The 14783-nt window shown below is 36.3% G+C and overlaps 1 protein-coding gene across 11 annotated transcripts in view; it reads right to left on the bottom strand.

Annotated features, from left to right (window-relative positions):
* FRYL (FRY like transcription coactivator) overlaps window positions 1-14783 on the bottom strand; it is a 293684-nt gene that overhangs the window by 78535 nt on the left and 200366 nt on the right. For all 11 annotated transcript variants that reach the window (XM_082390370.1, XM_082390379.1, XM_082390377.1 and 8 more), the window contains 7 exons: window positions 12579-12750; window positions 11925-12057; window positions 9515-9622; window positions 5357-5594; window positions 3729-3914; window positions 3375-3461; window positions 1618-1886 (listed from right to left, as the gene is read on the bottom strand). In XM_082390370.1, the coding sequence (XP_082246496.1) occupies window positions 1618-1886; window positions 3375-3461; window positions 3729-3914; window positions 5357-5594; window positions 9515-9622; window positions 11925-12057; window positions 12579-12750 (1193 nt within the window). The remainder of the gene's footprint in view (window positions 1-1617; window positions 1887-3374; window positions 3462-3728; window positions 3915-5356; window positions 5595-9514; window positions 9623-11924; window positions 12058-12578; window positions 12751-14783) is intronic.

Here is a 14783-nt window from a genome sequence, read left to right as displayed (position 1 = left end):
ATATTCTGGAACAATTCCATAAATCTTTCCAAATACCAAAAATTTTGTTGGGATTAAGGACTGAAAGCAAAACAAAGACAGGAAAAATACTAAGTTTTAGTCCTCACCTTCAATAGATTTATAATCTATTGATAAATAATACATATCGTTTCACTGATTCGTCAACAGTTTCTCAGTATTTTAAAAATGTTCAGAGCACTGTGACAGCAGTAAAAAAAACCAAAAACAGAAACCTGCTAAAAAAAAAAAAAATCACTGCCATCATGTGTGCTAGGGGAGATATATAATACAGAAATAAAACAATGTCAGATGGCGCTAAGTTTTATGAAGAAAAATAGAGCAGAAAGGGGATATAGGGAATGGTGGTAGGAGAGGGGCTTATAATTTAAAATATGGTAATTAAAGGAGACTAAATAAGTTCATAAATGTTACACAAGGTGGCAAGTGTCAATCTTCTTTAAAAAACCAGCATCCAATACACAATACCTGAGAATCTACATAGATATATAATTAACATGTATATATATATATATATATATATATATATATATATATATAAACAGTAAAAACAAAAACAAAAAATATATGTGCGTATATATATATATATATATATATATATATATATATATATGTTTATATATATATGTATATATAGATACACACAAATGCAAAAGAAGGAATAATTACTCTGGGTTGGAGATATAAGAGAAGGCTTTAAAAATAAGGTGGACTTTGCGATGCGTCAGATATGGGCAGAGCATAAAGAAAACAAAAGGCATTCTCGGTTCATGTGAACACAGGCTCACGGAATAGACACTGCAGACCACATTCAGTGAACTCTGAGAGGTTTATTTTGGTTCCAACATAGAGTACATGGATAGCATTGATAGAAAGTAAGGGAGAAAGTACAGACTGGAGGAGCCAGGTTTGTGCAGGCTTTCATATGAGCTGAAGGTGTTAAGTTTATCCAGGTGTTGGGTTTATATGGTCAAGTTATATGATAGGAGGACTCATGCCATGCAATCTGATCAATGGCATATTGGATAAGGTGAAATCAGGAACTCAAACTCAAACAAATTCTCTTTAAAATTTAAGAGCAAGACTAAGCTGCAGTTATAAAGCCTTGGTCAACTCTCCAGCACATCACCAGTTACTCCAACTCTTTACCATTATCCTCAGAACTACAACCAATGTCATTATCACGCATCTCTCACAGTGGACGGCCTTCCTTACAACGTTGTCAGGAAAAGTAAGGTCACTGAACTCGGTTTCCCTTTACTTCTCACCCTTTATCTACAAACTTATCTATACTCACATCCATATTCATCTTCGGATGATTTCCTCATTAATTCTTTCATTCACTAGACACAAACTACGTACCAAGCAGTGTGTTATTAAGTGAATGAACGATTACAATTTGGTGAGACCAAATTATACGAAAAGAATGAAAGGATAATGAGACTGGGTCCTTTACAACTTTCATCTCCCTTCTTCACATACCAGTATGTTATGGCATGTTATTTATGGGATTCTCAATTTGTAGAACTTTTCAAATGCATACCTTATGAAGGCTGACAGTCTATACATTTTAAAACTTGCACTAGAAAAACAACTTACTTTATATCAACTTGTGGGGATAACAACTGAAGTCTTGTGTATGCAAACATCCAAGCATAGCTCACAGCTGTAGGGCAGTGTTTTGGAAGGTTTTCTTGCTTTAAAAAACTGGAGAGACTTATAATCCATGGATCTTGGCCTTGGGTCACATGTGCAAATATCCATATGTGCGATGGACTAATCACATCAAACTGGTGGCTAATAGGAGAAGAGTTCCATTCTGCTAATGTCTGTAAATCTATTGAGCTAGGGCAATACAGCAAAGTAGTCTATGAAGAGAAAAAAAAAAACAACCAATTGATTATTGCATATTTCAACAACTTTCAAAGTTTTGCCATATAAATTGCTTTTAACTATAAGTGGCCTATTGCTAGTTTCTAGAACAGAGGTTCTTAAACAGGGGTAATATGAGCAGAGAATTCCTGAAACTGCATATAAGCTGTTTTGTGCACATGTGTACATGCAATTTTCTGGAGAGAGATTCCATAGTTTGTGTTAGTCTCAAAAAAGATCCATAAACCAAAAAGTTTAAGAACCACTACTTATGTAATTCATGTATGAATATGCAACTTTCACGGGCATACTGAAGCTGCTAGAGAACTCAAAAATGAACCATTAACTTTCATGCTGATGTGCCCTATATATGCATAAGTGGAACAGATGGGGAAATGGGCTCCTCTCCAGAGGTACATATTCTCAAATATTTGCTCAATAATATTCAAAGACTGAATATTAGACTGAAAGAGATAAAGACTTACCTTCAGAACAAATTATTTATGATTCAAACAACAACAATGACAACAAAACAACAACAAAAACCGGAGTCTTAAACTGAACAGAGGCCCAATTCACTCGATCATTCAACAGATATTTATAAAGTACCCGCTCCGAGTCAGGCACTGCTTTTGGCACTAGAGAGAGCCATCTATTTCTCAATTCATGGTTAATAATCTAAAACAGAATGCTTTAAATTGCACAGGTTTATAACCATCTCTTAGGTTTATAAAATTTTATTAATATCTCTCTTGGTTACATATAACTCGTGAGGTATGAGAGCCATGTGTTACGTGGAAAGCACAGAAACCTCTTGTCCAGGTATTCCAAAACGGGAAGAAAATAATTTCAAGTAGTAAAGTGTGATGGTTATTCTTACATCAGTTTTGAAATCTTGATATATGACCTTTTCTTCCCCCAAGCCAAATTAAGAAAGCTGGCATCAGCTTTCTTATGTATGTGTTGACAAAGTGTTTTTCTTCATTTTAATGAGTCAAATTACGTATGACTCAGGCATAAAATACTATATATTTACTCTATGCATTTAAATTTACATGGCAAAGCAAACAAATACACTTACTGAAGGTGCAGAGCACAATTTTTTGCTTCGAATTTCAACAAAAATTTTCTCCATAGCCTTTTAACCAGCATATAGAGGTCAAGAATATTATATACCGTAATAAATAGCAAACAGTAGTCGATAGCAACTTCAGGTTTAAGAGAAACTTTTTAGATTGGAATGGTTGGAATTTTACAAAGATAAAATATCTTTATTTCTGTGGGAAGAGTACTGACCATAGCCTAAACTAGTGCCACTTTGTGTGTGTGTATGCCACTTTTTTTAAAGTATTTTTTGTTTTTAAAGCACTTTACCATTTTCAAAAATACTTTCTAATGCATGACATTTGTAAAAGAAACTCATGTATGTATGTATGTCTTAAGTTCCAAAACACGACTGAAGAGCACAAAATCATTAAAGTTACCTGATCGGCCCCAGTGAGATGGATGAAGCTCTCAAGGATGGATGGGCTCAGCCTGTCCATCACATCTATGGCTAATTCGTCATCACCCTATAAAAAAGACATCACATGTCTGAAAAAGTTTAGGAATGTTTAAGAAAAGCCGCCAAACCTAGGTAAACATTAAAACTCACTTTAGCCCTATTTGTTACAAATGGAATCGAGGGCAGGTAGGTGGGTGAGCTCAGACCCTGTCAAAAAGATCTTGTTATAAAGTAAATTATCCTTGCATGGTAAAAACAGAAATGGAATAAGGATGGACAAAAGGAGTTTTTAAGTACTTTCATTAGATAGCTGGATGAGATATCTAAATCTTACCTTAGGTATTTCCAAAAGTGCAAATAAAGCCCGTATTTCTCTAAGGACACTGACAGCTAATCTCCTAGTGGCAGGTCGACTGCTACAGAGAGTGACAAGTGCAAACCCTTCAACCACATGGAATACATTGGAATACGGGCTCCTTTCCAGAGGAGGGGGATGAGAAGCTCCATTAACCATACCATGCTTGAAAAATAAACAGAAGTTAAAAAATATATGTATGTATAGACATTCTAGTAAAGCAATTACTAAAGAGTAAAGCAAATCATAAAAATGATGGCTATAGGTCTGTCTCAGCTCAAGAAATTTAAATAACATTTAATTTATAAAAATGTCATAGTCACATAGTGAAAAAAGCATTTAATTGGCAGTCTGAACAGGAATTCTGTACCTAAGTTCTATCACTCTCTGGCTACTTTGTAAAAGCCTTAGAGCTGACACTTAAAATCACTACTGGTCTAACATTTCTATATTGAAAATGAGGGGATTGGATGGTATCCTTTGTACTCGAAGTGTGGACCAGCAACGTGGCATCACCTAGGAGCTTGTTAAAAAGAGAGATTCTCAGGCCCCTGTGATTTGTAGGCTCTTTAAAGGTTGAGAAGCTGGGTTGGCTTAGATGATCCAGCTCTAATATTCCAAGATTCTATGACTTAACACATTGTCACAAATCAATAATTTGAGCACCTTTTACGGTTAAGAAGCACACGTACTGTATATGTGAAATGGGGACTGGTGCCTTTGAGAAAACAATCAAATAACTCATCTGAAAGGCTACCAAAATTTTTTATTATATCAGCTTTAAATATATTGGAAACAACCTAAATGTGAGCTAGAATTGCCTCTAGTTTCTATGTTCATTTAAAAATAATGATTACCGGGACCTCCCTGGTGGCTCAGTGATTAAGAATCCATCTGCCAATGCAGGGGACAGGGGTTCGAGCCCTGGTCTGGGAAGATCTCACATACCACAGAGCAACAAAGCCCATGCACCACAACTACTGAGCCTGCACTCTAGAGCCTGAGAGCCACAACTACTGAGCCCACGTGCCACAACCACTGAGCCCGTGCACCACAACTACTGAAGCCCACGCGCCCTACAGCCCGCGAGCCACAACTATTGAGCCTATGTGCCACAACTACGGAAGCCCGCGTGCCCTAGAGCCCGCGAGCCATAACTACTGAGCCTGTGTGCCACAACTACTGAAGCCCACACACCTAGAGCCTGTGCTCCGCAACACGAGAAGCCACCGCAATGAGAAGCCCATGCACCGCAACGAAGAGTAGCCCCTGCTCGCCGCAACTACAGAGAAAAGCCCGTGCGCAGCAACGAAGACCCAGTGCAGCCAAAAAATAAATAAATAAATATATTTTAAAATAAATAAATAAAAATAAAAACTAAAAATAATTATTACCAAAGAAAGAAAGTTGGAAAGGTTGGACACACAAATGTTATGTATTTAATATATAAACTATAGGAAAGTTCTGCTTAAGGGATTACAAACACTTTGAAAGGAAGTAAAACTAATAAAACTTTTAGTTTTTGAGAAAGTCAATATGTTTTAATATCATCATTGGTCATCTACCACTGACCACATACAAAGAGACACTACAAAAGAGTTTGGTACCTGTGAGTCCTGGTTTTTGTTATGCATTTGGGTTGCTTGTTTCCACTGATTTATTAATTGCACCAACATCTTTACGGCATTATCAAGAAGCGTGGGATGGACATCGGTCACTTCACGAACAATAAAATAAACAAATCCTGAAAGAACATCCTCCCGCCAATCTGGAAAATCAAGCATTAGTGCCTGCAGAGTATTGAAAGCCAGAGCACGTAGTTCTTCATCCATATGAATTGTGAGCCTACCAAGAACAAAATTCCATTAGCAAACCTCAAAAACCTTCCAAAGAGTTTTATCATCTAAAACGTAAAACTAAGAATTTAAAAAATATATCCTCTCAATTGGTTCATAAGAAGTAAGAAGATAGGAACCAATGTTCACTTTTTGTGCTATATTCATCCTTATGCTAAACTATATTCATTTATTTAAATTCACACGTCAATCTACTAATATTAGCTGGTACTTGTAATATAATTCAGAATAATAAGTTTGATCATAATTCAAATGTTGTACTTTAGAAAGCACAGATTGACAAATCAGAATTATATTAAAAAAATTCTTTAATCCTTAAAATGCCATATGTTATCCTATAATCAACCAAAAATTACATCCAAGCATATAATACCTTAGCGCTAGCTCATATTTATTTAGTCCTTTACTGGAAAGGACATGATTTATCTCTATCATTCCTTTCATGCTGCTGAGGTTACAGTTAAACATAAGATGGCTGATTGTGAAGAAAGAAATACAACAAATCAAGATGGAATCAGTTTAACAGAAATAATTCTTGACAGTGAGAATGAGAATAAATTTAGGAGTAACTTCATAAGTGGGGTATGCCTAGAAAGAAAATGAAAAAAAAAATGTGTCAAACTAACCCATAAGGTCTTCAAGAGTTTAAGTCTAAATAAATTATAGGAGAGGCTATATATAATTACCTTTTAAAGACATCAATACAATATGAGGACATGAATTAATATTAGTTAAAGGATTTTAATGGAACTTAAAGAAGAGAATGATAAACAAGAAAAATCATAAAACATGGCTGCAGCAGTGAAGCTACCAATATATATTGCTATATGAATATGAGTTTCTGTTTGGGGCTGTAGAGTATTATTTTCATGATTGACCATCAAGACACATGCATCAGAGTTAGAAAGAGCCTGAATGAATAAAGAAAAGCAGGTGTATTGAAAAGTATGCCACAGTTACATGCTTGGGCAGCTGGAAAGATGCAGTTATCCTCAATGATAGAGGAAGAGAGCTGCGTGATTTAGGTGAGAGGAGACACACAGTCTTCGCCCTGCTGAGCTCAGTTCTGGTCTTCACTAAGCCAACGTTCAACTGACCATGAGACTGAGGAGAAAATGTATTACAGCTACAGAGACCTAGGAGTGAGCCACAAAGCAGCAGCAGTTAGAGCAGCACACTGGAAGTACCACATGGGGTCAGATCAAGGGTCTCTAGCCCAGTGTTCTGTCTCTGATAGTGGCACCAAAGGCAATAGTGTGGGCTAGGAGAGTGACTGACTCTGTGCTGCTGGCTTTAAAGGTCATTTTAACATCCCTTAAATCCATGAATTTACACCTATCTGTGTGACTCGTGGTATAGCCATGAAGAGAATGGTGCCTGGATAATTTAAGGCAGGAGAACAAACTGACCTTCCCTAGAGACAGCAAGACAGGTCTGCAAATTTACAGTGTATCTTTGCTTTGTTTGTTTGCTTACTTTATTTCTAAGTAAATAAGATTTAGACATCACAATTCCAAACGATAGGAGTTGGGGACAAAGTAAGCAGACCCTAGAATCTTTCTTTCTGCCAAAATAAACTAATTGGTAAGTGAATACCACAGGGGAAAGAAGCAAAGTATTATAAACAGCAAAGCAAATTGTCAATCACTGTCGAGATGTTTGCTCCTTTACAAGGCTCCTCTATCCCTGCCCCTTGGAGATGCAACTTCATTTTGGTGGGGGATATGGACTGCCGTCCACAAAGATGCAGGTGAGTTATAAACTGAGGTGGGAGGAGTAAGAGCAGAAGTGAATGAGAGTTGTTTACTGCTTTCCCAAGGAACAGCATTATAAATAATTACAACTTATTTTCCCTCCCTAACACTGACAAGACCTTCGTAACTCTGCAATCTAATTTACAGCAAGAGTTAAGAGACAGAGTAGGAAGGGATGAATTTATCTCATGGTGCAAAGTTTCAAAGTAACCCCTTTCTTCTCCTCGTAATCCTAAAAGACACCAATACCATTCAAGGTCTGAGTGCAACCCGCAACCGCTGAGGATAGGTAGTGCGCGGGTGTGTGAAATGCTAGGTGTTTTCAAGGAGGTAGAAAAGGTTGCTGGTGTGGTCTATTAACTGTTTATCCATTGTGAATTTAACTTAAGACTTAGTGATAAGTGCCCAGCGAGCAGTAAACGTCTTTCAATGTGATCAAGTATCACTGCCCTGATAGTCTTTGCACTTGGTTTTCCCTTTAGGCTGGGGCCAGCAAACTATGGCTCAAGGGCCAAATCCAGCCAGGAGCCTTCACAGGTGGCTGCTTCTGCACTACAGTGGCAAAGATGAGTAACTGTGACAGAGACCATGTGACTTGCAAATCTTAAAATATTTACTATCTGGTCCTTTAAGAAAAAAAGTTTGCTGACCCCTTATCTAAAGAGAATCCCCAACTATGTCAACAAAGCGGTTTTTCAAAAGGCCATCACCTCAACTTAGAATTACTTTTGGGAGCTGGTTAGTTTGGATGTCATGTTATTTACTCACTTATAGAGCCTAGTAGAGGAAAGAGATAAAAACTTGAATGCTATGGGCTCTGTAATAAGAGGAAAAACTAAAAATGAGACCTGGTTATCACCCTAGGTGCTAAAGAAATGACTGTAGGAGTTAACACACTAATTAATTGCCCAGTGGGGCTGTCATACACGGATAATGCCCATATGTTAAGAGACAACATGAAAGGTCCCAAGAAACAGTACTATATGGAAAGGCAAGGAATTTAAAAATAGGATTTGTAGGGGAATCCAGAAGAACTTTAACAGTTAAAAAATGAGTGAGGACTGCTGGTGGGAATGTAAATTGATACAGCCACTATGGAGAACAGTATGGAGGTTCCTTAAAAAACTAAAAAAAGAACTACCATATGACCCAGCAATCCCACTACTGGGCATATACCCAGAGAAAACCGTAATTCAAAAAGACACATGCACCCCAATGTTCATTGCAGCACTATTTCCAATAGCGAGGACATGGAAGCAACCTAAGTGTCCATCGACAGATGAATGGATAAAGAAGATGTGGCACATATGTACAATGGACTATTACTCAGTGATAAAAAGAAACGAAATTGAGTTATTTGTAGTGAGGTGGATGGACCTAGAGTCTGTCATACAGAGTGAAGTAAGTCAGAAAGAGAAAAGTAAATACCGTATGCTAATACATATATATGGAATCTAAAAAAAAAAAAAAAAAAGGCTCTGAAGAACCTAGGGGTAGGACAGGAATAAAGACGCAGATGTAGAGAATGGACTTGAGGACAAGGGGAGTGGGAAGGGTAAGCTGGGACGAAGTGAGAGAGTAGCATGGACATGTAATGTAAAATAGATAGCTAGTGGGAATCAGCCGCATAGCACAGGGAGATCAGCTTGGTGCTTTGTGACCACCTAGAGGGGTGGGATAGGGAGGGTGGGAGGGAGACGCAAGAGGGAGGGGATATGGGGATATATGTATACATATAGCTGATTCACTTTGTTTTAAAGCAGAAACTAACAAAATGTAAAGTAATTATACTCTAATAAAGATGTTAAAAAAAAAAAAGATACTTGTAGGATTTTACATTTAGGATATCAAGTCATTCGTCGCTCTCATTCCCTGGGGAAAGAAAGGCTTTGACCTCTCTTCCATAAAATTAAATAAAAGTTATTAAATACATCTTGAGATTAAATTTCATCAACAACAACAACAAAAAATGAGTGAGGAGAAAGTGTTAACAAAACGTAAAAGACAAAATGGGAGTTTAGAAAGTTATCAAATAAAGGATTAAAAATGTCTTTATCACTACTTTTTTAGTGATAATAGTAACAGGGGTGCATTAGAAATTTAAAGAGATTTAAAGAGATAAAAGGTAACCTCACAAACAGTAATTCTCATTTACCTTGCTAACAATTCAATGAGGTCAGTTCTGCTCATACCGTCAGGAATCAACCTTGGAATAGCAGCAATACAAGTTCTAAACAAATCAATTTTGGGTTTTCTTTCCCCCCTGAAAAACAGATCACAAGAGGACTTAATAAGAATCTTACATACACCAGACAATGAAAGCAAACTTGGAAAAATTATTACAGAAAATGAGCCCACCTCCAAAAGTTTAATGTATTTATTTTAAAAAGCATATACAAATCCAGTAAATAATTATCAGTTTATAAATGCAGAAAAGAATATATGGATAATTCAGGAAAAAAACACAGGTAGCCAGCAAAAAAGGTTTTCAGTGATTAAAAACAAGTATAACAACTATTATGTTTAAATAAGTATTATTTAAGTAAATTATTTATATTATAATTGTTTCAAATAGAATTAAATATATAATATTTAACCTTTGAAAATATTTAATTATTAAAATAATGAAATTGACATTAAATAACCAAATATTAGTTATTTGGGGGGGGTCTATAAAATCAACAAAATTTTTTCTTTCTCTTAATCTCATATACTAACAAGGGTTTTAGAAAACAGACATTCTCATATACTACTGTTGGAGTTGTTTTTTCTTGTCTTTTTATTTTACTTCAGAATGTATACACACACAAACAGACACACACAAACATATTTAAAATTTTTATGTAATAAAATATATGAAGTTTTGAAAACCCTGGTTCCTCCAGAGGCTTGATACAATTTAATTCTTCTGTATTTTCCCCTAGTTATTCAATGATTTTATTTATTTTAAATATCTAACCTTTTATATACTGGTTTTTATTTTGGTCTACATTTCAAGGGGAAGCTGTTAATTTATTTTACCCAAATTATCCTTCAATTGGCCCAATAAAATAATTCTTATATAGACAAGAATTTGGATGTTTTAAGAGTTTTCGGCTCAGTATCCATTATCATGGCAATGGACCTACTACTTACTTTCAGTGATTTTATATATAGTCAGTTTTCTCAGCTTGGTTCCAACATGCATGAATTTCAGTTACCACAATTTAGTTAAATAGTATCAGTCTCCAACAATGTGGTTCAATTTTCTGTTACCATTAACTGTAAGTAATTGTATAGCCAAGCTTCCCTATTAGCTCCTCAGTGCACAAATCAGGATGTAAAAAACAGATGTGTATCATAACCAGTGACTTAATCACATTAATTTTTTCAAAGTCTGTCATGATTGGTCACTGCACATCTGTTATTCGGTTCACACATACATGGCAAATTATGTAGTTGTGTTGATTCCTTGTCTCCAGGGGTAAACTCAGGTGAGTATCCATCTGACAAAAATGGATAATCAAAACAGGAAACTGGCCAACAAAGATTAAAGTACAGCAAAGAAAGGAAAAGTGAATACTGGAAGTGAAATACTGGGTTGGCCAAAAAGCTTGCTTGGGTTTTTCTGTAACATCTTATGGAAAAACCCAAACAAACTTTTTGGTCAACCCAATATGAATCAAACATTAATGGAGTTACAGAGGAACTAGCTGACCAGGGAATGCTGACACTGCTGTTGTCACTGAAGACCCTACATACGCAGCCAGAGGAACTCAGTGTGGGCAAATTTACAGGCCGAAATGAGGAAAGTGTGACGAAAAGGATGAAGACTTCCCAGAGGAAGTAACGCAGGAAAAAAAACTTCGCATTAGAGAAACTCTCAGAGATATTAAGATTTTCTAGTATATAGTAACTATGCATTAATTGAGAGATCCAATATCCAATTTGGTTATCTAAGATGTACAATGCAGATATTAACACCTTAAAAAAAGTCCTCTTATAAAGAATATGTAGACACTTCCTAGCAAGTAAAAGTTGTTGCCATAAAATATATCTTCCTGAGGAGGAAGTCCCTAACAATAAGGGAAGAAAACATGGGTTGACAAGCAGTGCTGGCAGTGGGATGGGGGAGAGATGAGGTATAGTTTCTCACACAAAAAGCCACTCATACATTATTCCCCTCTGCACCCTCAGTTCCCAGGAGATGTTCAGGTTTTCTTTTTTTGTTGAACAAGGCTCTGGAAATAAGAGCATTTGTTTGACTTAATAAACCAACCATGTCCACACACATCTGGGGTCACTAGCATTTCTCTCTCGCTCACAGAATAAGTATAAGGCATCATCACTGACAACAAACTGGACGGATCCAGGATGACTTTTGCTATCTATACTGGTTTGACAGCACTTTAAAGAGTAAAACTGAGCCTGTGGGAGGAATCGCTGTATTAAAAACTGCCGCAGATGGCAATAGGGGCGAACTCCAGAAGAAAAAGGAAGGAAACAAGGAAGGAAACAAGCAAGAATCAACCCACTTTACTTATGAAAACTGAAATAGCAATGAAGAGAAATAATTGACTACATACGTAATCATATCTTCAGGCTCCTTATTAGACATCTGCACACTAGTCATACACATTGGTCTTCCGACTTCTTTGTCCAAATGTCTGAGAATGCTGTCTAACGCTTTTCTCACTTGAGGATAGTAAACAGACATTCCTGGGAAGGGGGGAGAAAACCTCACAGTTATAAAATGTCAAAAATTAGATAAAGAATAGTTACAATTATTTTCTGTAAAAAATAAAAGTCTATCAACCTTTAAATTACATTAGCTTATTTTTGTTACAAAAGAAGGAGTTCTGACTTTGACATACTATTCTCCCTGATAATTTGCTTCAGTATATTGGAGAAAATGTGTAAAAATTATGCACACAACTGAAATTAATTTGAAGGAAGGACAAAATGCAGTGAATAGTATCATGTGAGAAAATATTTAACCAGAAGACTTTTAACATAACTTATGGACATTATTAAAAAAAAGTATTCATTTTTTTTTTTAAGTATTCATTTTTGAATCACTCTGTACACTGGAATAACCAGGCAAATATATACTTTCATAGGCAAATATATACATGTATGTATACATTTACACAGGCAAATGTATACATTTTAGATTTGATCATAACCTTTCACAAAAGAATATTAAACTGTATTATTGACTTATTCCAGTTAACACTAACCTATGACTTTTGCCTCTTCATCTGTCAAGGTTTTATTGAGAAAGATTTTCTTTACACGCAGAGTGTTTCCTGAGGGAAGAATAACTCCTGTTGTTGGCATTGGCGGCTCACCATCTTTCTGCTGCAAACTGTCCGCTATTACAAGGAACACTCTGAGGCCTATGTTCATCCTCTTCAGAGAAAAAAGTTTCAAAGTAAAGAAGTCAGAGTGTCAGAAAATTCCTTTTTTTTCATGCTAAAAATATCTCATCAAATAACACTGGGGGATGTGAGGAAGGAGGACAGAAGAAACACAAACCTTTCCGTCCAACATTTTTTTTAACTAGCCCAGGCACTGGAGTGTGCTTTAATATCAAATTCCCAAGGGCCACCCATTCACTTATGAGGTCAACTGGCTCTTTTATTTTCTAGCTTATTTCAAACCTCTTCCATCCCTTCCTCAACTCTCCTACCCTGATACCATACTCTCCCCTCTGTAAGCAGATGATCTGTCACCCACTTGACAGTCAGAAAAAAACCATCAACCTTCCTCAATCTCTCACTACAAAACACACTGATCTACTTATATCTGCACCTCTTCTTCCTCTACTTTGCTCCTGTTACAGTCGAGGGGTGCTGGTATTCCTAGTTATTAGAATCCCACCCGCTCTTGCATCATCAGGAAACTACACTATCAATTCTCCCTTCGCTTTCTTGCATCTTCAGCATTTCCCTTTTAACTGAATATATCTGATTCCTGTTAACTATACTCAACTATCTTAATGGAATGAGCGCTCCCCATAATACTTCCCTCTCACTCATCAGTGACAATACTGCTCAAAACAGTGGGCGTTTTTCCTGCATCCTATCTGACTTTTCAGCAGCATGGGACACTGTCAAATATTCCTTCTTCCCTGAAACCCTCCCTTCCTTGGATACAAGTGTGCCACTGCTGACTGTGTCATCTCTGTCCACATTTCAAATTTACCCTCCTTTATCTGAATATTAAATGTTAGACTGCTTCAAGGCAAGTTCCTAGGCTGCCTTTTCCTATCATTATGTATTCTCTCCCAAAGCAATTTCATGTATTTACATGGCTTCAATTACCACCCATACCAGATCGCCTGCTAATTTTAAGCCTTACTTCTCCTCTGAACTTGGACCCTCAGACCAATTTGACACTTCTACTTGGATGTCAGAAAGCTGCCTCAGATTTGCCATGTTCAAACCAAATGCCCTCTTCCCCGCCAAACGCAGTATCTTCTCAGTGTTTCTTTTCTCAGTAAATGACCTCTCTATCCACACCACACCATCTCAGCCCAAGCTGTCATTAGTTATGACCTACACCAGTGGTCTCTAAAATGGGTATATGCATCCCAGTGGGTGTGTAAGATGGTTCACTGCAATACAGGGAGAAAATAAAACTTTTCGTTTATATATTTTTTATCTAAATAAGATCAAGGTTTTAAGATTTACCCCTCTTTACATATGACATAATACTGGTGATATTAGTCTAATACCAGATGGTCATTTCACACAGTCATAGAAGACACCTTGAAGGGAGCGGGAAAATTCCACAATGTACCATGGTTCACAGAGGTGTCCTCACTTATTCATTCTTTCAGTGTATTGCAATTTGCTTGATTTGATTAAGTGGATTAATAGATCATTTTATCTGGCTTTAACTAAACTAGCTCTCACAAGCTTAAAAAGATTCCTGAAAAGAAAATATAGATTGAAGAAAATCCTAATAAAGTAAGCCTGTAGAAAAACAACAACAACAAAACGGCAAAATTGACATTTTTTCTCCTCTTAGTATGAGCGTTTCAGTGAGGAAAAAACTTAATTTCAGAAATAAACTTGTTCAATGAAGAGAATATTTTTGAAAACGGATGATCAAGAAAACGCCTTTCATTATGTGATTTTTGTTGCTGAGAACCAGGTTAAGCATGTCATCTATAAAAAGTCTTTTCTGCTCACTTTAAAAATTTGGAAATAATTATTAACCTATCTTAAAAATCCTACACATAAAAAGCTTCAATAACTTTCGAGCTCATTTGTTAACTACGTAAATATATATCTTAGGATTTGATTATGAGGAGGACCAGCACAGGCATTTAAAAGAAATAAGAGAAAATATAACACGTATTTTGTCTTTTTACGTTCTCCAGTGTCATTAAATTCCAATAAGCAATTACTTCAAAAAATATTTTTAAACAATCTGAA

Source organism: Balaenoptera borealis (genome assembly GCF_965194805.1).
Source record: "Balaenoptera borealis genome assembly, chromosome: 4".
NCBI lineage: Eukaryota > Metazoa > Chordata > Mammalia > Artiodactyla > Balaenopteridae > Balaenoptera > Balaenoptera borealis.
The sequence above is the reverse complement of the archived record's forward strand: the minus strand, read 5'-3'. Positions and strand labels throughout refer to the sequence as shown.